Source organism: Sylvia atricapilla, chromosome 2, assembly GCF_009819655.1.
Source record: "Sylvia atricapilla isolate bSylAtr1 chromosome 2, bSylAtr1.pri, whole genome shotgun sequence".
In the NCBI taxonomy this organism is placed as follows: Eukaryota; Metazoa; Chordata; class Aves; order Passeriformes; family Sylviidae; genus Sylvia; species Sylvia atricapilla.
Window position 1 is genome coordinate 102176765 of NC_089141.1, and position 22610 is coordinate 102199374.

General features: G+C 42.3%; 2 protein-coding genes across 10 annotated transcripts in view; one reads left to right on the plus strand and one right to left on the minus strand.

The window, feature by feature from the left end:
• Positions 1 to 7827, minus strand: part of KLHL15 (kelch like family member 15) — a 28479-nt gene extending 20652 nt beyond the window's left edge. For 6 of the 9 annotated variants that reach the window (XR_010743007.1, XR_010743006.1, XM_066313999.1 and 3 more), the window contains exons 1-2: positions 3688 to 3775; positions 3371 to 3481 (exon numbers count right to left, since the gene is read on the minus strand). The gene's annotated coding sequence lies outside the window, so the exon portion shown is untranslated. Of the gene's footprint in view, positions 1 to 3370; positions 3482 to 3687; positions 3776 to 5091; positions 5187 to 7207; positions 7292 to 7519; positions 7591 to 7739 lie in introns of those variants that run through there. The other 3 variants (XM_066313995.1, XM_066313994.1, XM_066313997.1) reach the window with 3 other exon arrangements.
• Positions 7828 to 7932: 105 nt separating this feature from the next.
• On the plus strand, positions 7933 to 22130 carry EIF2S3 (eukaryotic translation initiation factor 2 subunit gamma). Its single transcript, XM_066314000.1, has 12 exons — positions 7933 to 8140; positions 10387 to 10450; positions 10905 to 11032; positions 11159 to 11280; positions 12605 to 12699; positions 13893 to 14051; positions 15251 to 15385; positions 16302 to 16396; positions 17291 to 17435; positions 17863 to 18032; positions 18998 to 19170; positions 21383 to 22130. The coding sequence occupies exons 1-12, from the start codon at positions 8072 to 8074 to the stop codon at positions 21444 to 21446; spliced, it is 1419 nt and encodes a 472-aa protein (XP_066170097.1). The 5' UTR covers positions 7933 to 8071; the 3' UTR covers positions 21447 to 22130.
• The last annotated feature ends 480 nt before the right edge of the window (positions 22131 to 22610 follow it).

Below are 22610 nucleotides of genomic sequence, written 5' to 3' on the forward strand. Positions count from 1 at the left end.
ATGCTTCACCAGACACACAGAACCATGCTTTGGTTACACAAAGTACTAAAATAGAGCTTCAAATGCAATCATCTCTTCCATCCACCAAATGCACGCATTTAAATGTAAATGTTAAAGCCATTATGCATGTTATTTGGTGAGGTGCATAGCAAAGGCTGCCTAGAGCAGAATTCTTTGACCCTGGTTTTGTTAACATGCTTTTCTGCAGGAAGAAGATATTTCTCCATAGTCAAATGTTACACACATATGAAAATATAATACAAGTATTTGCACACACTAGCAAACATTCACAACTGCACACATGGCTGAAGGCTAGGCCTCTGAATGCAGTGTACTGTATTGAGGATGAATGCAATTCTAACACACACAGTATAGGTAATTTATCCCCCAAATTAAACCTTTGTTTACATGGTTTAAAACTAAAAGCATTAAAATCATCATAATCCCCCACTAACAGCAACAGGAATGATGTCATGTGGGATAGATCAATAACCAGTGGCTATCAAAACTTTACTTTGCTACAACAATTGCAAACATGGGGAACAAAGAAATACATCCAGCTTCCATGTGTTTTATCTAAAATCCTTTGTAACTAGTATACTAAATTTGAGAAACAATTTATTTTAAACACAGTCGTATGCTCATGTTTAAGACTTCACCCAATCCATCTTGAGAACTCCAAAAGCACTGGATTACTTGGGAAAGGAGAGGTTAGGAGCTTACCAACTATGCCAGCTGGTGGATGGGGTCCGCCGCTTGGGACCCAGAGAGCCACAGCCACCCCAAAGGATGTCTCGCTAGAAACAGCTCCTTGAGGGGTCAGGGGCTCCTCAGCTGGACAGAGGGGCTTCTCAGCATCGGGCAGAGCAGTGATTTTTCAGCTCAGTGATTTCAGCTTTCAGTGATTTCAGCCCAGTGCTCTTAGCTCATGCCCTTGTGAGTTGCCCCTCTTTTAGCCGGCCGTGGTGAGAGAGAGAGAGGTCTCGTATGGAATTACCGCAGATGGTACTTTATTGGAATGGTACCAGCGAAAGGCTCCAGGGACAAGGAACCTCTCCCGACCAGAGGAAACCCAGGGGTTTTTATGGGACACCAGGGTGGGAGGAAAAGGGTACAGAACCAATCAATTGTAACAGATCTACATAAAACCCCGAGGGGGCTTGTGGGTCTCCAGACAGGTCGCCGTGGCTAGGATGTTTGCCTTTTTGTCGTAAGGGCTCAGGGTGAAGTTGCGAAATTCTTCCTTGACTCCTCAGCTTGGCTCCCTCCAGAGCAGAGCAGCCGGGGCTCCGCCCACCTCCACACCCAACCACTACCAGTCAGAGGAACCAGACTGCCAGAACCCCAGAAAATAAAACTTGGCTGCTCCTGAAAGCTGCTCACGCTGCATTTCTTAGGGTCACAGAGCCCACCAGGACAGCTCCTCTGACCATCTCTGCCATGTTGCCATCTGGGAGCGATCTGAATGAGCTCATAGCAACAGTGGCACTCTGGTCATTATGGCTGTGTGAGAAGGATGGGAACCAGTGACAACCAAACCTACTAAAACTCAGTCCGGACTGTGCCTCAGCTCAGGATGGTTATTCCTCACCCTAAGTGTGCCAGAACCTGTAACTGCACTTAACACACACTAAAATAGCTCGAACCATCTGTCTAAAAGGTCACTGCATCCCAACACCTGTACAGAAAAACTTGCTCCCAAACACAGAGCAACAGCCCAACATCCTTCCAATTGCATTTACTGATACCAGAACAGGTGCCCTGTATAAAACAGTTGATACATCAAAAAAAAATGAGAATTGTCTTTAACCGGAAGTACTTGTATTACTAATACCTAAAAGTTAAATGATGATAGTGTTGAAAACTACAGATTTGCCACTGCTCTCAATGTGGACAGGACTGCTCTATCCTGAATTGTATCAGTTCTTACATATATATATTTGTGTCTTACAGAATGATTAATTTTTTCAAGTGTAAGAGAAAGGTATGAATAAAGTGTGATTCTCTCACTGTGAAGATTTTTATTAAGAAAATTATGGTTCATTTTATACATAAAAATAGTAAGCTAAGTATCTGTTAGTTACAAAAAATCCTATCTTTTTTTTTTTTAACTTATCACAAATTTTGAGCATAATAAGATGGAAATGAGCTACAAGTAGTATTTAAACTGTATTAGTAAAAAAAATTAAATCTAAATTAGGATTGCTAAACTACTCCCTCCACTTGTCTCTTTGTTATTAGTATCTTTATTGCTAACCTACTAAGTACTCCTATAGCATCTTCTGAGAAAATGACATTTATTATGCCCTTTGTTCAAGACACAAAGGTTTTGACCTAACTGCTGGATGTCAAACTCACTTGCAGAAACACAGAAATCTCAAACATATTTAATTTCTACATATATCCCCCAACCTGGCAGCTAGATGAATGAAAAAGGTCTGATGTCTCCAGTGTGAGCCCAATTGTTATCTGCTCTGCTTGCTGAAAGGCAAATCAACACGTGTAGATCCAGACCAGCCACAGGGTATAATTAAGGAAAGTGAAAGGAGATGAGTGTCAGTGGGAAAGTTTATAGGACATGTGGTAGAAATTAAACACATTTACTAGGTGATGGAAGGGAAAAGACAGGAAGTTATGTTGGTGCATGGTGGTATGCTCAGGGGATCTGAATGTGAACTGGGGCAATGGTGGTGCAAGAGCTGGGTTATTTCTACAGGCAAGTTTATATAACAAGTCCACAGGAAGCCAGACTTCAGTAATTCTGTCCTTTTATCCAGTGGTAGCTTTATGATTCTCCTATTCCTTTTCTAAATGGGAGGAAAAAACCTGAGCCCCAAACAATGAAAAGGCAAGAACTTTAAAATTTTAAGTGATGTTCCAGTATTCACCAAATAGCTCTAAACTCTAGTACCAACCCTGAGTAGCTCTACTCCTTCAGATCACGAATACTTTTTTCACGATGAGCTGGGATTTGTTGCGGGCGGGGGGAGGGGGGGGCGGGGGGCGGCGGCGGTGGGAAATGGCCATTTTCGGGGCAGGAACTCAGATGACCTACTTCAGCCTGTCTGCTCAGCTCCGTGAGCGGGGCCCGCAGGCCGAGCTCCCCGGCCAGCGGGGCTGGCAGGCCCGGGGACCGCGACGTGCGGCCGCACGAACCCCAAGGGCCCGGCGTTCCGCGGCCGCCCCGGACCCGCCGGGCATTCGCTACGCCCGCCCGGCGCGGCCGTGCCCGATCCCCGCTCCAGCCCGCCTGCTCCCCGCCCGCCGCCCCCCGGCCCGGGCAGCAGGGTCCCCGAGGGCCAGCAGGGCGCCCGGGCCGCCCTCCGTGGGGCGGGCGGCGGCGGGAGGGCCCGGGGGATCCTTCACCCACCTCTCGGCAGCGGCGGCGCTGAGGACGCGGCTCCTCCCGCTGGAGCGGCGGAGAGGGGCCCTGGCTCCGTGTACCATACAGCCGGGGGCGGCGGAGGGAGGCGCCGGGGGGCTGCGGAGAGGGGCAATGGCTGAGGCGAAGCCGGGAGGAGGAGAAGGAGGCGGAGGAAGAAGGGGGGATCCTGGGCTCCCTCCTCCCCGCCGTCCGCGCTCGGGGGGGAAGGTGGGAGCCGCCCCCGCCGCGCCGCCCGGGCACCGGCGCTCCCGGCCCGGCCCGGCGTCTCCCCCGGGGTCCCCGCCGCCCTCACGCTTGTTTACCTTCCGCGCTGCCCCGCGCGGCCGCGGGCGCCATGTTCCCCCGGCAGCACCGCGCCGGCCGTCACTTCCGCCGCACCTGCGGCCGCGCGGGCGGGCCCGGGGCACGGCTCGGCTCCGGCACCGCGGCACCGCCCCGGGCCGGCCCCGCTCGCCAGCCCCCGCCCCGAGCGGCCTCCGCCGGGCGCCGCGGCCCCGGCACGCTCCGAGCAGCGCGGCTGCAGAAAGCGACACCGAGAAGCGTCATCTGCGTCCGGCCCGCCAGGACGCGTCCGCTTTCGGAGGGTCGGTGTTGCGCCGCTCTCTCCCACCCCGCTGCCTCCAGGCTGCGGCCAATTTCTCCGAGGCTACGGCAGCTCCCTGTTTTCTCTGGCAGCTGCCCAGTGTAGCACTGCACGACACCCCTGCTCGGTGGCGGCTGAGCCCCTCCCCGGCCAGGCGCAGGTGCTGCCCTGCCAGCCGGCACGGGAAGCCGGTCAGCACAGCCCCAGGGCCAGGGCCGGCAGCCCGGGAGCAGCGAACACACTGCCCTCAGGGCGCGCAGGGCTCTGCCCGAGTACAAACATCACCCTTTGCTTTCGCTATTTTGCCTTTGCCTGGCAAACTAATTTTATTGTACGAGATGAACTAAGCTACGCGGACCTTTGGTTTACCACTACCACCCCCAAACCGTTTGCTACCGTTCTATGTCACTCGCTGCTTTAAATAGCAGGCCACAGGCTGCTATCCTCTCCCTGTTTGCTGCTGTTCCCATCCCCTTCACAGCCTATTTTCAGTCTCTCATTACCACCCTCTCCCCATTCTTGATTTACAAAACAAGTGTACCTTCTCTATAGCTGCCACCCCCAAGCTGAATGTCTTTCCCACCTTTCAGAGCTTCATACAATAAACCAGCTACTCCATGCGGTGCTTCACAAAGGCTTCCCAATGCTATTCCCACTCTCCTCAACTGCCCACCTACTGCTCCCTCTGCTACAATCAACTTCCCATTCACTCCTTCATCCCAATGGCCAGACCTCTCTCGGCTTTACAACTCCTTACTATTCCATCTCATTCACTCCTGCGGTAAATTTGCCCCACCTCCCCAGTCACTGTTTTAAAACCTGTTATTTGTGAGCCTATGGTGAAAAAACTGGCCTTTACCCTGCCAAGACAGCAGGTGTTCCTGCCACCTGTGTCTCGAAGGAGAGATATTCCCTTCCTTTTCCATAAGGTACATCTTCTGCTGCAGCAAGCATGTACACACCCATATCTAATGCCTCAACAAAGAAAAATGAATAGAAACCAAGCTTCTCATATTCAGAAATGATATAACCAAAACTTCATGCATCCTTTGCACCCCTCAGACTTTTGACCTTCATAGGTCAGTAAGGGTGGAAAAACCTAAGCAAGACTTTTATGTTTTACCTGACTGTCATTTTGCTGTCTGCAGTTTGTGTCAAGCTGAGGCACAAAATGATCTTCAGGTCTCTCCTACACACTGTCATAGAAGGAACTCAAACCTAAAGCAAAACAAAACCGCAACAGCTTTGACATTTAAAACATCTCAACATTTCAAAGCTCAAAAATCCCCTCCCATCCCCTCCTCCTTCACATTGAACAATTTGCTTCCACCAAAAAATTAAAATATGTTAATAATGTCTCAGTTGTAGTCTCCTAAATAAAATTAGATAATTACATTTAGGCCTCTGACAATGACCACTGGTACCAACATTACCTTACTGAATATTAATTCAAATTGAGATTTGGGTTGACCCCTCTGATTTAGGCATCTGTACAAAGTCAGTGGCTAAGTAGTTACCACTGGCTCAAATGACCCAATTGCAATTAATAAAAATCTGGATATAGTTTTTTGAGCTATATTAATACACTACTTAGGATTTAATTCTAGTATTTTAAAACTTTATTTATTCATACATACATGTACAATACACATATATTGACATATGACATAGTGTCAACTCCTAGAAATGTTCTTACCTATTTTAGTTGGGGTTGTTCAGCCTGGACAAGAGAAGGCTCTGAGAAAACCTTATAGAGGCTCTCAGTGCCTGAAGAGGAACCAAAAGAAGGCTAGAAAATGGACTTTCCACAAGGGTATATAGTAACAGAACAAGGGGGAATGGCTTTAAACTGAAAGAGAGGAAGTTTAAATGAGGTGCTAGGAAGAAATTCTTTACTGTGCAGGTGGTGAGACACTGACACAGGTTGCTCAGAGAAGCTGTGGATGCCCCATCCCTGGAAGTGTTCAAGGCCAACCTCTGAAGGATAGAGCTCTGAGCAACCTGGGACAGTGAAAGGTGTTTCTATCCACAGTAGGAAGATTTGAACTCAATTATCTTTGAGGTTCCTTCCAACCTAAACCATTCTATGATCCTACAATAATTAGATATTTGCAGACTTTAGACTTTTCCGGATTTTCTTTATACTACAAACGCTTCCAAGTAAGTGCATCGAAATAGCAAGAGTACCTCAGAATATGTAAAATCTCATTGTTAAAATAGAAGCAACAGTTTGTACATTTTTTTCTTTCATATTCCTGACAGGGTATTTGGCAAGGATTAAGTCCTTTTTAAAGGCTGTTTTTCAAATGTGATAAAAACTACTTCCATAATTTTACACTGCACTGCATTTATTGCATAATTTAAATAGCTAAGTAACTACAGAGTCCAGTATTTTCAGTTCATTTTCATAAAAGAGGGATTATACATGCATGAACATCGAGGCAACTACAAACATGTATTGCATCATGTTCCCACTACACCTCATGTATCTCAGTTGTTTTTCCCAGAAGTGAGATTTAATACAAAATTGAAAACACCATGTGGCCTGATAAAAAGATTAGATGCAAAAATTTATTTTCTGGACCAATGTACAACATGATTGGGTTGCAAGACAAAATCCATTTTGTCATTGGCAACACCATCATAGACCCTGGAAGGTTTCTCAAAATGTGTTTCTGTTACTTTCTTCAGATCAAGAACACTGGCAATGTGTTTGCTCTAGGTATATCCAGCAGAACTCACTGTTAGCTCTTGTATCAGGAAAGCATGGAAATAGCAGCATTTGTGAAAGTAGCAGGTTAACAACCATTGTTAAACCAGGCACACCAGTTTCACACAGATTTCCATCATCACATTTCATTCACGTAGTTGTCTGCCCCAAACCTGCTTTTTTTGACCTGCAAAGCCAGGCCAAGTCTGAGAACAAATGTGTTTTCCAACAGACAAAGCCAATGTTGTTGGCACAACACACATATTTGAGGTAACTGGGTACCTGCACTGAAACCTGATTCCCTGACCACGGAGGAAATACTATCAGCAACATCCTCTATGCCTTTAAGAGGTTCCCATGAAGAAGTCAGTTTGATTTCCCACATGGAAGGGTCAGGAGTTTGGCCTTTACTCTGTGGTGAGCCTCTAAACTGGCTCTCATCACTGGATTAGGGATTTGAGTCAATGCTTTTAAAGCATTTGTGTCATACCCAACTCTGGAAACAGCACGCTTTTGGTGGGATTTTTACCTGTTTCGTACAAAACATTCAGGTTGTTCGTATGTTGGGGCAGCTCTCGCATCCACATGGTCTGCCTAACAGTAAGCGCCCAGTCTACAAAAGACAGTAACAAGAGAAAAGGTTGAAATTAGAAAAATTTTCTCATGCCGATGGCCAACAGAGGTTATAACACATGTACAGTGACATGTGACTACTCAGACAGACACCGCGGTCGATGTGCTCATTTCAGTACACACACGGACATCGTGCTTCAGTCCTCCCCAGGTGCCTTTCTGCATCGCACTCCCTCGGCACACCAAAAGAATCCGCACAGCAACAAACCCTGAGCACGGCACTGGCCTCCCGCCTTCGGTGTCTTTCACCGAGCCCGGTCCCCTTCCCGCAGCCGCGGCACCAGCGCGGCCTGTGCTGGGCTGCTGGCGCTCCGTGGCGCGCTTTTCGAGGCGCCCGTCCTGGGGGCTCCCGGCACCGGCCGAGCTGCGCGCTCCCGCGGGCGCGCCGTGCCCGTCCCGGGCTCTGCCCGCGCTCCCGCGCCCGTTACCCGCGGGCCGCGCTCCCGCCCCGTGCACGCGCACGCTCCCGCGCGCGCTGCGCGGCCCCGCCGCAGGCCCCGGTTGCATCACCCGGCGTGAGCGCGACCGGGGGTCCTTTTACAGGGCTGCCCTTTGGCGCGCCTGAGTCGTGGCCGCTCCGCCGCGGCGCTGACGGCGGCCCCCCGGCGCTGATCGCGGTGTTTCCTCGAGCTCGGTGTCCGCTCCCGGGCCGGCCGGTGCCGCCCCGTGGGCCGGAGACCGGGGGCCGGCAGCGGCGGTGCCCAGAGCAGCCGGCGGTCAGGCGGCCGCGCGGGACTCCTCACTTCCTACTCGGGCCAAGATGGCGGGGGACGAGGCGGGAGTGACTCTGGGGCAGCCGCACCTCAGCCGGCAGGATCTCGGCACCTTGGTGAGCGCCGCCCGCGGGGCGCTCAGGAGCGAGATCGGCCTCCCGGGGCTCGGCGGGGGCTCCCCGGGAGCGGAGGGGTCGGGCGGGCTCTTGTGGGCGGGTGGGTGGGAGTGCGGCCCGAGGGGCTCCCAGCCTTCTGCCGGGCCCCACCACGGCCCATGCGTTCCGAGGGGGCGCAGGAGGCGGTGACGCCTCGGGGAGCCCAGTTCAGTGCGCTGGGGGCCGGGGGCCGCGGGCCCAGGGCAGAGCGGCGGCGCAGGGAGCAGGTCCTGCCGGTCCTGGGGGTGGGTGTGGGGCGCCCGGGCGAGGCGCTTCGCCTCCCGAGCAGTGCAAGGCTCAGCGGGTCCGTGTCCCCTTCAGCTGGTGCAGCTGAAGCTTTTTTGGCTCGCTGGTGAGTGCAGTTTTCCCCGTGTAAGGCTTGCCCTGTTCTGTGGTATTAAAGACTTCCCTTTCCGAGGTAAAATTATAAATTGGAGCTGCGTTTCTCTAGCGAGCTCGAGGGGTTGGCTACCAGCCCTGTCTTGGTTGGTTTGACAGCAAAATTTACTGGACTATTAACAACTACCGAGAAGTACCAGTTCTCCCTCCGCTGCAACTCTCCCTGTGGCAGTGGTCTCCTGCTGTGGCAGCCTTGCCTATTAAATATCTCGCCTGGGCTGCCTCACTTACTGCACTTATATGCTAGTCTAAGCCTATATGTAATGTATATTTCAAATTGAAGTGTATTATGATGTACAGAGTCAAAAATCCTGTTGCTGTGTCCCCGGTGCTTAAACTGGAAGAGCTTATTTGTCTTTACAGTAATAATGTTCGATGTTTCTCGGGCTCGAGCACAGGAATTAACTCCCTTGTGTTATGAATAGTGTGTAAGTTATTTCAGGTAGTTTCTTTACTTCCTGCCGTTGTTGACCATGGCATTTCCTAGTTGGAAAAGGCAAAGATACAGCCTAGCTGGAAGGTGAGCAGGAATTATCTTTAAGGCCTATTCTGCCGGCCCTTGAGTGCTCACGGCTGAGTGAAGCTTCTTGCTGAGCAATAGCCTTATAGCAGTCTTGAGGAGAAAACTCCATGCGTGCATGATTGTGTGCACCAGGAAGAATTCTCTTGGTGGCAGGAATTGCATCACGCTGAAATTCCTGGTCTCCCAGACACATGGTGCCACCTGCAGGTCACGTTCCCGTCGCTGGGAAGTCATTTTAAGTTCGATGTACAAGAAATATTGTGTGTCTTAGGTGTTTAAAACTTGCTCTGTGTTGAAGATGAACATATTATTCGTGTCATACTTGAGAACAGCATGAGTGAGCTTATGTTTTTACACAGATGTGATTGATCATTTTGGACAGAACCTTCATGTAACACTTAAAAATGTGTGATTTGATGTTTGTATTATTTGTATCCTAAATTTTGTCCTGCAGCAAGGACTCTTCTGGCATCATGAACTTGCTTGAACTGAGTGGCTCATCCATATGAATTCAATGCAGGATGGATATTAGCTTTATAGAGGAACATATCAGTGGATTTCAACACTTGTCCATTATTAGGACAAGCAGCATTAAAAAGACCTAAACAACTCTTTCAGAATTGTTTATTTATCTATATACAGTGTATTTGTGAGGTTTCTGTTTTCCCAGTGGCTACCAATAAGTTCACACAACAGACTCTTTAGAACAGCAGAATTTTTGTCTGGTACCTCAAGCAGTAATAGCAGTATCTGAGGAAAAATAGCCGTTAAAAAGAATAAAAAGCCATGGTGCTAATGAAACCTCTGGATCCACTGACTCAAAAGTATTAGTTGTAATTACATATTGGCTGTAATGGAACCTTACACCAATTAAACAACTGTTTATTGACAAAGCTTTGTTTTTAAAATATGAGTGCGTTCATCATGTAGACTGTTGAAAATGAATTTACCTGTTGTGTGTAATTTAGATTCAAGGCTGGGTAAGGGCTTGGAGTGTTTTGTTAGAAGCTTCTTTTGAGGTTTCTTGTTGTGTTTACTCCCATCTTTAGCACTTTGCAGCCAAGACTGATTTACAGCCAAGGTTTTGAATTGTAGCCTGTCCTGATTCACAAACAAGACTTGGTTCACTTTTGGTCGTATTTCACACACTTAAAAGACTGGAATGCACACAATCTAACTGGATTTTGCTGAACAGAACTATCAGTTAATTTTCAAGTTTCTACATTTTTAACTTTCTAAACATTTATATATGAGAAGAATAAATTCTAAAATCTCTTTTTTGCAGGATGTTACCAAGTTGACACCTCTTTCACCGGAAGTCATCAGCAGACAAGCAACAATTAATATAGGTAAAAACAAACTCATAAAAAGCAGGAGTGCATTAAGATGGCTCTTTTTGGCACTTGTGCAGTACCAGAAGGTGCCTATGTGGTAACTTTCAAGAAATTTGCACAGAAACAGTTACATAGTATTTTAGGGACTTGTCAAGCCCTTTTGATTTGAAAAGCACTAATTTTACTTCAGGAACACATTTGAATGGGGTGGAGAATAGTTGCTAAAGCAAAATTTGTTTTACCTTGAAAGAAAGCATTATTATTTATTTACCTTGAAAGAAAGCATCGTTAAAATGCAAAGATCTGTCCATTGGGGCACAATTTCTGGCCTTGTTTGTTTAAACAAAAATGATTACAAATTCCATATGGACTTACTGTGGAGAATTGGGGTAATCATGTTTTGATTGTGGTGGAACATTGCACAAAATTAAACTGTGGTTTATTGACAAACATTTCCTTTAAAACACAGGTACAATTGGTCATGTAGCCCATGGAAAGTCCACAGTAGTCAAAGCTATATCTGGAGTTCATACTGTCAGATTTAAAAATGAACTGGAAAGAAATATCACAATCAAGCTGGGTTATGCTAATGCAAAGGTGAGTCATTGAGTGGTAAATGTAGCAGCTAATGTATTTCAGGGTGGATGTGAGCTTACATGTCACTTACATGTCACTTACATGTCCTTGAGGAATGAAACCTTTTTTCAATTTTAAAAACCACAGATTTACAAGCTGGATGACCCAAGCTGCTCTCGACCAGAATGTTACCGATCCTGTGGAAGTAGCACCCCTGATGAGTTCCCTACAGATATTCCTGGCACCAAAGGGAACTTTAAACTAGTCAGGTAACTGCTTTAAATGACTGGAATATACTGTGTTCACTTCTCTTTGTATGACAACAGGATTGAGCTGTGAGCTAAATGGCAAACTACATGTTCTTAGGTGGGGCACCCCTGAGCCAAGGCACTGTGGTACAGCACATCTGTGTCTGCTGTCTTCAGCTACTTACAGGACTTCGAAGTGAAATATTTCTGCTATTAATATAAGTACATTTTAATCCAGCCAGATTGAGAACTAATGTGGACCTCACAAACATGTTTAAAATCCTTTTTTGTAAGAGTGATCGTTGAACTTTTTCTTCCTAAGGGCAGAGTTTTCAAAGTTTTTAAAATAAATACATGGAAGCCTGACGATGCTTAATGTGATATCAGGTCTCTCACTGGAGGCCAAGTGTTCTTTATTTACTTGATTTCTGAAAAAGTATAGCATGGTCTTTATGCAGTGGTTACATGGTTCTGTATAATGATTGCTCAAATGGGAGTAGTCATGAAGACTGTTATACAAGATTCTTAGTTCGTGTTTATGATAAAATACATGTGAGGTTGTAACCATATGTCTTTCCTTTACTCAGATTCCCAGCAGAACACTTGTACTAAGATTAACCTCAGTATGACAGGCAGGCAACCATTGTGAAACAACTGGTTAAAAGCTTTGCATTCTTTATCCTACTGGTAATTTGTTTGTAGTAGATTTCTAACATCATCAGCAAAGCACCAAATTAGTCCCTTGCTTTTTGGTGGTCTGCCACTAAGAACAAGGATTCTTCACTAGATAGGTTCAGGAAAGAATATAGTGAATCACCTGTTTTGGTCTGCACAATAAAATCATAAGGTTGGAAATGTAGCATCATGTCTGTAGACAAATTTAGTCTGTATACAAAAAATCATCCCTGCAGACAAATTTGTCTGTAGACAGGTAAGTGCAGGTATAACCATGTAATAAAGACGCATGATTTCCTAAAATTGAAGAATGGGTGATACCTTTTAAAAGAGAGAAGAGAAATCCCATGTGGTGTGTTGGGTTGGGTTAATTCCGACCTTTTATCCTGGTGCATTTAACTCTAATCTAATTTACAAGTAAATTGGTGAAATATTAAAGAGGTACATAATGTATGTATGAATATGTGGTATTAAATCTTAAAACTCAGAGGAAGTATTCAGTAGCTGTTCAGTAGTGTTTGTGTTCTTCTAGAACTTTTTTGAAAATACTATTTTAAGGCTACTTTTGACTTCTGTGTCTGCCTAATCACTGTAATCACTGACACAGGTCAGTCAGAGGAATTGTTGATAATGAGCTTTTGGGTTTCTCTTTCACCTTCTCCTACCACAGGCATGTCTCTTTTGTGGATTGTCCTGGCCACGATATTTTGATGGCTACCATGTTGAACGGTGCAGCAGTAATGGATGCAGCTTTACTCTTGATAGGTAATAATTGCTACCCAAAAGCAGAGCTCCATTCTGTAGTAGCACGAAGCAACTTTATATGGGCTTTAAAATCTCCTGGGATGTGGTGTGAATGCTTTTGAGATGTGTTAAAGAAAATAAAGTGCTGCTACAATGGCAGTGTACTCTTAACAAACTGGCTTGTTTTAAGCATAGCTATCCATACTCACTAGTCTGATAGTGGCCCCATTGATACAAGATAGGTAGTATAAAACCTTGTAGTAGTATAGTGCTGTAAAATTTTTGTTATGATATGGGATCAGATCAGCTGCATTTCTCTGAAGGTTCAGTTTCCTTTAAGTATATGCATGTAGTCTTTGCCATACAGCAGAGTTCATAAACAACAGTACTAACAGAAAACCCAGATAAATATAGGCCAAATTTAAGTACAGGAGATTCAATGTAATCCAGACAACTTTTGTTCTGATTTGCAAGCAACAGAAAGTAAAACTGATTTTTCTATGTCTGTAGAACATTCTAGTGTTCTGTAGTGCTACACAGCAATTATCTTACCTTGACAGGCTATGTCAATAAAAAAAAAAAAACAGCTTCAGATATTGTCATTTAACATCTGAGATAGATGATGAGCTATCATTTCTTCTGCCTGTTTATCTCTAGAAAGTGTGATAGACCAAACTTCAGGCAAGATTAACCACTGTGATGGCACGTCAGTCAACTTTGGCCTCTTAGCTGAAATCTAAACTGTGCTGATAGCAGCCCTATTCACATACTTGATAGAATTATAGCAGAGTTTGGAGATCTTGGCGTTTTTATGACTTTACTGATACGAAAATGTTAAGATATTTCTTGAAAGGTAATTTGTCTGTTATACTACAGTCAACACTGAGATACCTGAAGAGCTAAAGGATGGAGTAAACCAAGTTAGGTGTTGGCATCTTTGGATATTTTAGGTGGGTGTTCCTGGTGGGAGCAGGTAGAATTGGGCAATCTCTCTGGCAGCCTCTTCTCTGTCCTGCAGTGTGTGGAGGCCACAGCTCTAGAGGAGCATAGGTGCTTATTGACTTGGGTGCTGCACATGTGGATTACTGAGGGATAGCTGTCTTTGTTTGTTTGTTTGTTTTACATAGTGATAGTAGATGGAAGTAGATATCCTAGCTGTAGGAATTTTGTCTATCGTTATAGTTTCTGTATTCCAGTCACTTTTCTTCTTTCAGCTGGTAATGAGTCATGCCCTCAACCTCAGACCTCAGAACATCTAGCTGCTATAGAAATCATGAAACTGAAGCACATTTTGATTCTACAGAATAAGATTGACTTGGTGAAAGAGAGCCAGGCTAAAGAACAGTATGAACAGATTCTTGCATTTGTACAAGGTAAGTTTTCAAGAGCAGAAATCCAGTTAGTGGTGGAAATTCAGCGTTGAGACATGGACATAGTGGTTTTCTGTGTGTTCATAGAAAAGCTTCTTTTGCTGGTGTACATGGTCTGTTAATTGGAAATTTAGACCCTGGGAGTTGTGCTTCTTGCCTGTTTCAGCCTGTTACAGCTCTGGGTCAGAGCTGTAGACGTAAAACTAACATCAGTGGCTCTTATGTAGTAGCTTTCAGTGGATTTTTGATTTCTTCCTGGAGTGCTTCTTTGGTTGGGATTTTACTGTGATTTGACTGCAGTGCAGGAGAAAAGGAAGCTGTACTTTTTAGGGACACCTTGTAGGTTTAAATATATTATTTTTTTTTATCTGATGACAAATGATTGCTCTTTCATCTGCCTGTGTAAATCCAGTTTGGGCAGTCTTATCCTACTCTGTAATGGTCTGCTCACCTTTATAGTGCTTTGAGTTTTGTCTTTCCCAGGAGCTTCCGCTGTTTTCCCTGTTTATCTGCAGTAGGTGGGGTATGTGACAAGCTGCAGAGCTAGATTGTCACCATCAGAAGTTGCCAATGGGTCTTTTTTTTCTTTTTTTTTTCTTTTTTTCCTTTTTTTTTCTTTTTCTTTTTTTCTTTTTTTTCTTTTTTTTTAATTCATAATTGTTGCCTTGCAGAAGCTGTTCAAAACTCTGTCAGAGTGGCTTGATGTGTACATTTGGAGTTTGAAAAGTGGAGTTATGACAAGAAACATAGACGTAATTAAAACTAATGATGTCTAACGAACCTGGATTACTAAATGCATTCTGTGAAATTAGGATTTTTCTAAAATATGTATTTGTATTGCAAAGTTTGAAAAGCATAAATCATTAAATTAACAGGAAATTTAGTTTGTCATAATGAAATCACTGTAAAATTAACACTGCTGTATCCAATTCTGAGATACTGATCTCTCTTCAGAAGTCTTAAAAATATTTCTGATCACAATGTAGGAAGTGAATTCTCCTTTAGAGTGGAAGATTGTCTTGTGCACTTTCAGAATGCCTCAAAAAGTAGGTGTGGGCTAAAATGTTGAAGGGAAGGACAGATGCTCTGATGTTGCTTCGGGAAATACACACAGAACATGCCACAAAAATATTCCATATTTTTAACAAGGACAGAACACTTGGTCATATTAAGGCTTAATGTTGAACTTGGTTTTGTTTTAGGTACAGTTGCAGAAGGAGCTCCAATAATTCCAATCTCAGCACAGCTGAAGTACAACATTGAGGTGGTTTGTGAGTACATAGTGAAGAAAATCCCGGTCCCTTTGCGAGACTTCACATCTGAGCCAAGGCTCATTGGTAGGTGAATGCTCAGGCCTGGGTGGCTGTGGCCAAACATGATCTGAACGTTTCTACACTTAGAATAGCACGTGCTGAGTGCCCTAAACAGAGGTGGGTTTAAAAGGAGTACATAGGATGCTCTTTATTTTAAAACTTGTGTTGTATGTCTTCTGAGAGCTGTGTTGTTTGTTCACTGTTTATTGCTGTTGCTTTTGTGTGTATTCCATGCATATGACAGCACTAAAATGCAATAAAAGTGGATCTGGATTTGTCTGGATCTTTAAAACATCCCTGTAGTTGCTATGCATTTAGTTTTGATTTAACAAAATACTGGCAAACTATTGATGAATTTGGTAATTAGTCATTTCCATGGAAATATTTTGGGTAGCTTGGTTAAATCTTTTGTGTTAGTCTCCTGATTCCTGGTTATAACTGTCAAAGTTTCAGTTCCTGTCCAGCATACTATGGAATGCAGTTCCTACCAGGAATTCATTTGCTTGCCTCTTTTTTCAAATAATCAAAGGGAGTCCTACATTGCAGAAATGCATAAAAATTAACCACATTACATCAAGGTTAGTTACAGTGTTCAACAATGAGTACATTAAAACCAAGTCCTGGTATTCACAGTTAACATTGTAAATATTGAAGGGGTTTTGTGAAATGGTTGATCACTGCTTTCCTTTTCAGATCTTTTAAGATACTTTCTGCTATGCAGGAGAAGTCTTATGAAACATTTGTGTATATGAGCAGTTTAAATGGTTTTGAGAATAAAATTAACTGCCTAAAAATTTGGAATAAAGTATTGATTGTTCTGTTATTGTAATATTTATAAATATGTGTATCCTTTCATGAGAACAGAGAAGAAAAGTTGCTAAAAAAGACATTGTTTAAAAATATAATAATAAATATAAACCTGGTTATATCTTCTTTTCAGTAATTAGATCTTTTGATGTCAACAAGCCTGGCTGTGAGGTTGATGACCTTAAGGGAGGTGTTGCTGGTGGCAGTATTCTAAAGGGTGTTTTAAAGGTAACCCTTTCTCTTTCTTGGTTGAAGTTGTAATGACAATGAGTAGAGTTTTTCCGTGCTTGCTACAAAATGTATCTATATAATTGATTTTTTAAAAAATTTGAATATAGTCACATGGCACTTATCCTTTCTGTCTGTTCTTCAATTTCACTTTACAGTTTTAAAATACCAGAACAAGAAGCACTGGTTTTAATTTTTAAAATATATTATTGTAGTCTTAACTTTTGCTAGTAATGATTACAGATTTAATCCCTCACAAAAATGGATGGAGGTTTTGTGGGTTTTTTCCCTGTCCTACCACTTCCTCTTACTGAATTACTGTGGGGAAGAGGAGAGCAAAAGAACTTTAAAAGCACCTTGGAAGTGTGTATGGGTTCTCACAGGTCCCACTTCCCCATTTAAGTGTTCTATGTATTTTGATTTTTTGATTTTGCATGTTTGCCAGCAGTAGACAGGAATTTTAAACAATTGCTTTGCTGGGCTGGAGAGCAAACTATGTCTTTGAACATTGATACAGCTTGTACTTTCTCTGGTTTGTAGTGTATTGATGTTGATCAGTTAGACTGAATTAATCCAATTTTTCTTAGTGCTGAAATATTTCTAAATGAAATAGAGTGTTTAGAAATTAAATTGTAATTTAATTGTTGGAATTATTGCTGATAAAGATCTTTTGCTAAAGCAGTTTTACAAATTATATTGAAAAGCAAATCGGTTGTTACCTTTGCTGTAAGTATTGTTCAATTAGCAGCAAATAGTGCAGCAGAAATCCTGCAAGTTCTACAGTAGCCCAGAACCAAGGACTTGTATAAGTCTTACCTGTGACTAGTCAGCTTTGTGTTCCTGTGAAATAACCAGTTGAACACTTTCTCTTTTTTTTTTTTTTTCTGTCGTTAGGTGGGCCAGGAAATTGAGGTGCGGCCTGGGATTGTGTCCAAGGACAGTGAAGGCAAACTCATGTGCAAGCCAATCTTTTCCAAAATTGTGTCACTCTTTGCTGAACACAATGATCTACAGTATGCTGCTCCAGGAGGCCTTATAGGTAACAATTTTCTCTTATGGAAAGATTCATTTCTTCATGCTTGTTGAAAACACTTGGTTTCATTCAACAATGAATGTCAGTGTAACTAACAAAAATACCACGAGCAATTTTAGATAATTCAAATATGTAGAGAGAGACAGGGTTGGTAGTAAAAACTGGATATTTAAGAATTAAATCATTTTCCTGAATGTCACTGGCCAATGCAGATCAGCTTGCACTGTTAATTTTACCAGTTTTAACAGCAGAATATTTCTTCATCTGTTTAGACAGAGCTCACAGTCTTGCTGACATTCTGAAAGTGCTGTCCAGGTAATAGGGAATTCCCATACGTTCTCTGTGGTTTTTAGATCATCTTCAAATATTTTAGCACATAAAAATGGCATCCACCTTTCAGTTACTCCTGCTGACTTCCCTTGCTGTGTCACAGGTGTTGGCACTAAGATTGATCCCACCCTGTGCCGGGCTGACCGCATGGTGGGCCAAGTCCTTGGTGCGGTGGGGGCACTGCCAGAAATCTTCACAGAGCTGGAAATCTCCTACTTCCTGCTGAGACGACTCTTGGGTGTGCGCACTGAGGGAGACAAGAAAGCTGCAAAGGTCTGTGCCCTTCTTTTGTTTTTCCTGATTGCACTTCCTGTGCTAATTTTCATTCAGGAATGTATTTCTTTGATCATATGTAGAAATTTTATCTCAGTGTTGATATAAGCTTGTCTCAAAACTTAGCTGCTTTTTTAATACTGTAGAATGGTTTTCAGAGGAGTAGAAATTGATATCAGTAGTTTAAAATAGCATAAGATATTTATGTGTCATTTTAGGTATTTTTCTAAACATGCTGGTAGTTGTTTTCTTTTGCTATCACCCTATTCATTTGTGTAGTAATTGGTTTCACAGTGGTACAGATCTACTTCCTACTGCCATGCTTTTTGTAGGTTTTCTTCACTGAAGATTTTTTTTTAAACTTTTAAGTATTTTTGAAATACTCTGGTTGAAAAAAAACTGAACTTGAGGCCCAGCACAAACTTGTGTAACATGATCTGCTTTACACAAGTCAACTGAAAGACCATAATTCCCCTGTTAGCATTTAAATCTATGAACGGCTTCATAGACAGTGAGTAAAGTGTTTCAGCACTCTCTAATCCTGTGAAATTAATTTTTTTGGTATTTTTTATGTAGGCATAATGGAAATGAGAATACACCATTCTTGTAAATAATCCGTATAACATCACAGTTTGTAACAATATCTCTGACTGTTTGTGTTTTTAATACATTACATGAAATCATCAGTGTAGTTTATAGAAAATGTAGATAAATCCCAAGAAAGTTCATCATACCAAGAACCTCAGAACTACATGTACAACATCTTTATGTATTTGTCCTTTTGCATATGAAACTTTTATCTGCTGACACTGCTGCCCATATTTTGTGTGTGTATATTTTTAGTATTTCTCAGCTGTATCTTTTTTTTGTGGCAAGAAAGTAGCAGAAGATACTTGGTACTGTCTGTGCTATTTGTTTTTTAGTACTAAAGCTTATGTTTCAGAGTTCTGTATGTCTGTCTTCAGGTGCAAAAATTATCAAAGAATGAAGTTCTAATGGTAAACATAGGATCCTTGTCTACTGGAGGGAGAGTCAGTGCTGTCAAGGCTGATTTGGGGAAGATTGTGCTAACTAACCCTGTATGCACAGAAGTGGGAGAAAAAATTGCTCTGAGTCGAAGAGTTGAAAAACACTGGCGGTAAGTTGGTGCAAAAGTTGGTAGAGTGCGTGGTTGCTACATTGTTAACAAAAAAATACATGGATAGATTTTGTACTAGAATAGGTAAGTGTATGTCTGCTTTAAAAATTCTTCTGGATTCCCCCAACACCTTGGCACGATAGTTGTGGAATGTTTCATTTCATTGCTATCCCTTTTTTAAACAACCACTATGATCAGGAGGGTACCTATTAGTTAACAGACAAGGAAACACCTGAGGTTCGTGTTTGTTGCCCAAACTGCCAAGCTGTAAATTGAGCTCAGGGAATCTTGGCAGATGGCTTGGGAAATTCTCATAATGGTAAGCCAAATAGCCATCTTTATGTACACCTCAGTGGTTCTTTTCCTGTGGAGCTGCATGTAATTTCTAGTGCAACCTGGAAGTAACAGCAGGGGAATAGAGGAGGGATGTTTGAGTGTTTTATGTAATACGAGCACAGAGGAAAGAATAAAGTATCAACTGGATTGACCCATTCAAATTACAAATACAAAATGTCTGACTGCACAGAAGCATCTGGAGGCTGAAAATAATGAACAGAATTGGGTGGTGATTCAGTTTATCACAGTGCCAGACTCTCTTTAGGTGATTACACATACTGTACTTGTCACATGTTTCATAAGACTGGATTGATAAGAACATAAGAGTATTTAGATTTGTTGACTCTGCACAGCCCTTTTAGTATGAGAGAGTGCAGCCATTTTTACAAGAACTGTACTGTATGGAAAGGAACCAAGCTTTAAATATCCATGGATGCATGTTTCTTTTTCAGATGACAAGAAAAGGTAGACAGAAATTTAGTACTTGCTGTCTCAAAGCAAGATGACAAATTAGGGAAGAGATTATTCTCTCAAAAATAAACCCCAAGGCAAAAGATAACGTGTCTTGAACAGGAGGAAAAAAAAGGCAGGACCCAAATTAAGTCAGGTAAAGCAGAAGGAAGAGGAGAAACTATCTTAGAAATTATGCTCTTTTTTTTTTTTTTTTTTCTTTTTAAAGCTGTAGACTGATAGCCTATGCAGATTGTCATGTCTTTTGTTGCTTCTGTAGATTGCTTCCCAGTTAAAAAAACTTGACCAAATTTTGCCCAAAAGCCCACCTGTCTCTGGATTATGAGGTGGGCAAATAGTGGCTGCCTGCTGTAAAGATAGTTATTGAAAAGTTGATTCCTATGCTGTATTCCAAAGATAAAGACAATGTAAGGAAACTGAAAGATGAGAAAAGGGAAAGAAGGCAAACTGGGAAAACCAGGATAATAAAACCTAATTGGAGTAAAGATAATATACAGTTGGTACTGTGAAAAGGAACTTGCAGCCTGAGACATAGGAGTACTGAAAATACAGGAGAAAGTTCATAAAGCAAGACTACAAAGAGGTATAAAATAAAAAGGAAATATACAGAGACATAGAGAGATGTTTAACAGCAAGTGGGATACACCAGTGATTCCAAGGATCAGTGAATTCAAAGGTGGTCAAGTTATGACCTGTGAGTGGGTACTAAAAAGTGGGAAGTGCTGCTCTGATAAACTTTAGTTCTTTTCTGGTGTCCCAAGACAGGCTCTACTGCTTACCAAGGTAAATCGAGATGCACGTGTTCTTTCTCACCAGAAACTGGAAAGGTTTTGAACAGTTTTACTAATAATATGAAATACCTGCTGACTGTGGAAATGGATGTATTCTGAATTTCTTATTACAAGCATATTTTTCTGAGGCAATAGAGGCATGTAAAAACAGCCTTTGTTTTCCTGAATATAAATAAAGCAGCACTTGCCGAGAGCTGAGTGAGCATCACAGGCTGCCTGTTCATTGAGAGTTACAGCTATTTATAATCTTACTGAACTTTAATTTCTCTTTGAAAGTAATGCAACACTTCAGACACAGGTGAAAGAGATCAAGCTGTGAATAGATTTGCCACCCAACACTACAAGATAAGTTACAATATTTTCAGATTTTCAGCGTCTGTTCAGGAGTACACCCTTAGCTGGTTACAAATGTCCTCTGTCCTTTCCCCTTTTCTGTTCTGTGTTTCCATTAAGCAGGTTTAGTTCTTGTAGAATGTCTTGGGTGGGAGACAAGTGTAGAAAATTCAAAATGTAAGAACTGAAGGCATAAGAAGGACAGAAGAATGTTGACTTATACAGGATATTTCTGACTACTATTAAAAGTAATATAAACTTTTTTTTTTTTTTTTTTGTAGTTTAATCGGTTGGGGTCAGATCAGAAGAGGAGTGACAATCAAGCCAACTGTTGATGATGACTGAAGAACAAAAGAGTGCTTCATTTTTAAAGATGAAGTGCCTATTTCTATTTTGGAGGGGGTGTATTTTCACAGTGGAATTGGAAGCTGTGCAAACAGTATCTTTGAGTTGTATGGCTGTCCTCGTGCGTTTTATTGAACTTTACCCTCTTACTAAAATACTAGTCACTATCACCATTAAAAGTGTAAAAGAATTGGCATAGAAGTGGGTTTCATTATCCACGTTTTAGTAGAAATTAATTGTACATGTCTCATGGCATGTCTAACTTATGTTACTTTGTGTTTCAGACATATCTGTTTAATATCAGTCAAACCAGCCCCAGTGTAACACACAAACCATAAATATGGTATTGAAATAAAATATTGCTTATTTTCATTAATTCATACAGTTTTTCTGAGTAACAAAAAGACTGCAGTGATTGCTCAAGTACAAGAATTAAAAGCAAGCAACCAAACTCTTCTTGGAAGACTAGTACGTTTTCTGCACAATTGTTTTGTTTAGACAACTGTTACCAACAAAAAGCTTTATTCCTTTGTTTCTTTGGTTCTGATTTTAGGATTCTAAAGTATTACACTTTGTAATTAGGATGGCAATATTGACTGACTTGAATTTGTAATTTCTGATATTACTACATGTTTTCTTAAATCCCCAAAGAAAAACCACAAGTAAACTGGATCTGAACTGGCAGTACTGGTTTTTGCCTATTTTGGTATGGATTTATGAAAAGAATGTGATTAATTGGAATGTAACTTTGTCATCATGGAACTCTGTGGGGGTGACTTGGGAGTTCTTTATACACTAGGAGTAAACAGCTTCAAAATTATGTTGAGTGAATATAAAATATTGGGAAGAGGCTGTAGAAAGGAGTGATTTGGGGTGGGGGCAGAGTAGTGGTGGTGGAATTGTGAATAGGATGAGGAAAAAAGGTGTAAAACCACTTTTGTTTATCTAGTCTGAATCACATGCCTCAGGATAAACAATAATGTAATAAACTTACTGTAGGGTGCTAATACTTTAATCCATTTAGATTTCACTTCTTCATTTTTACTAATATACATAGTTCTAGCAGGTTTATATACTAGCAAGTTGTGCTACTTAACATATTTTGGTACAAAATACTGTGTATTTCAAAGCTTAGTTTTGGTTTTGTTCAATATTTTCAAGGGC

Bases quoted from the DNA above. Each gene is read 5' to 3' on its own strand.
- EIF2S3 (XM_066314000.1), top strand. From the start codon at position 8,072: ATGGCGGGGGACGAGGCGGGAGTGACTCTGGGGCAGCCGCACCTCAGC. The intron at 11,033-11,158 runs GTGAGTCATTGA...TAAAAACCACAG, and splicing joins TGGGTTATGCTAATGCAAAG to ATTTACAAGCTGGATGACCC. The intron at 14,052-15,250 runs GTAAGTTTTCAA...GTTTTGTTTTAG, and splicing joins GATTCTTGCATTTGTACAAG to GTACAGTTGCAGAAGGAGCT.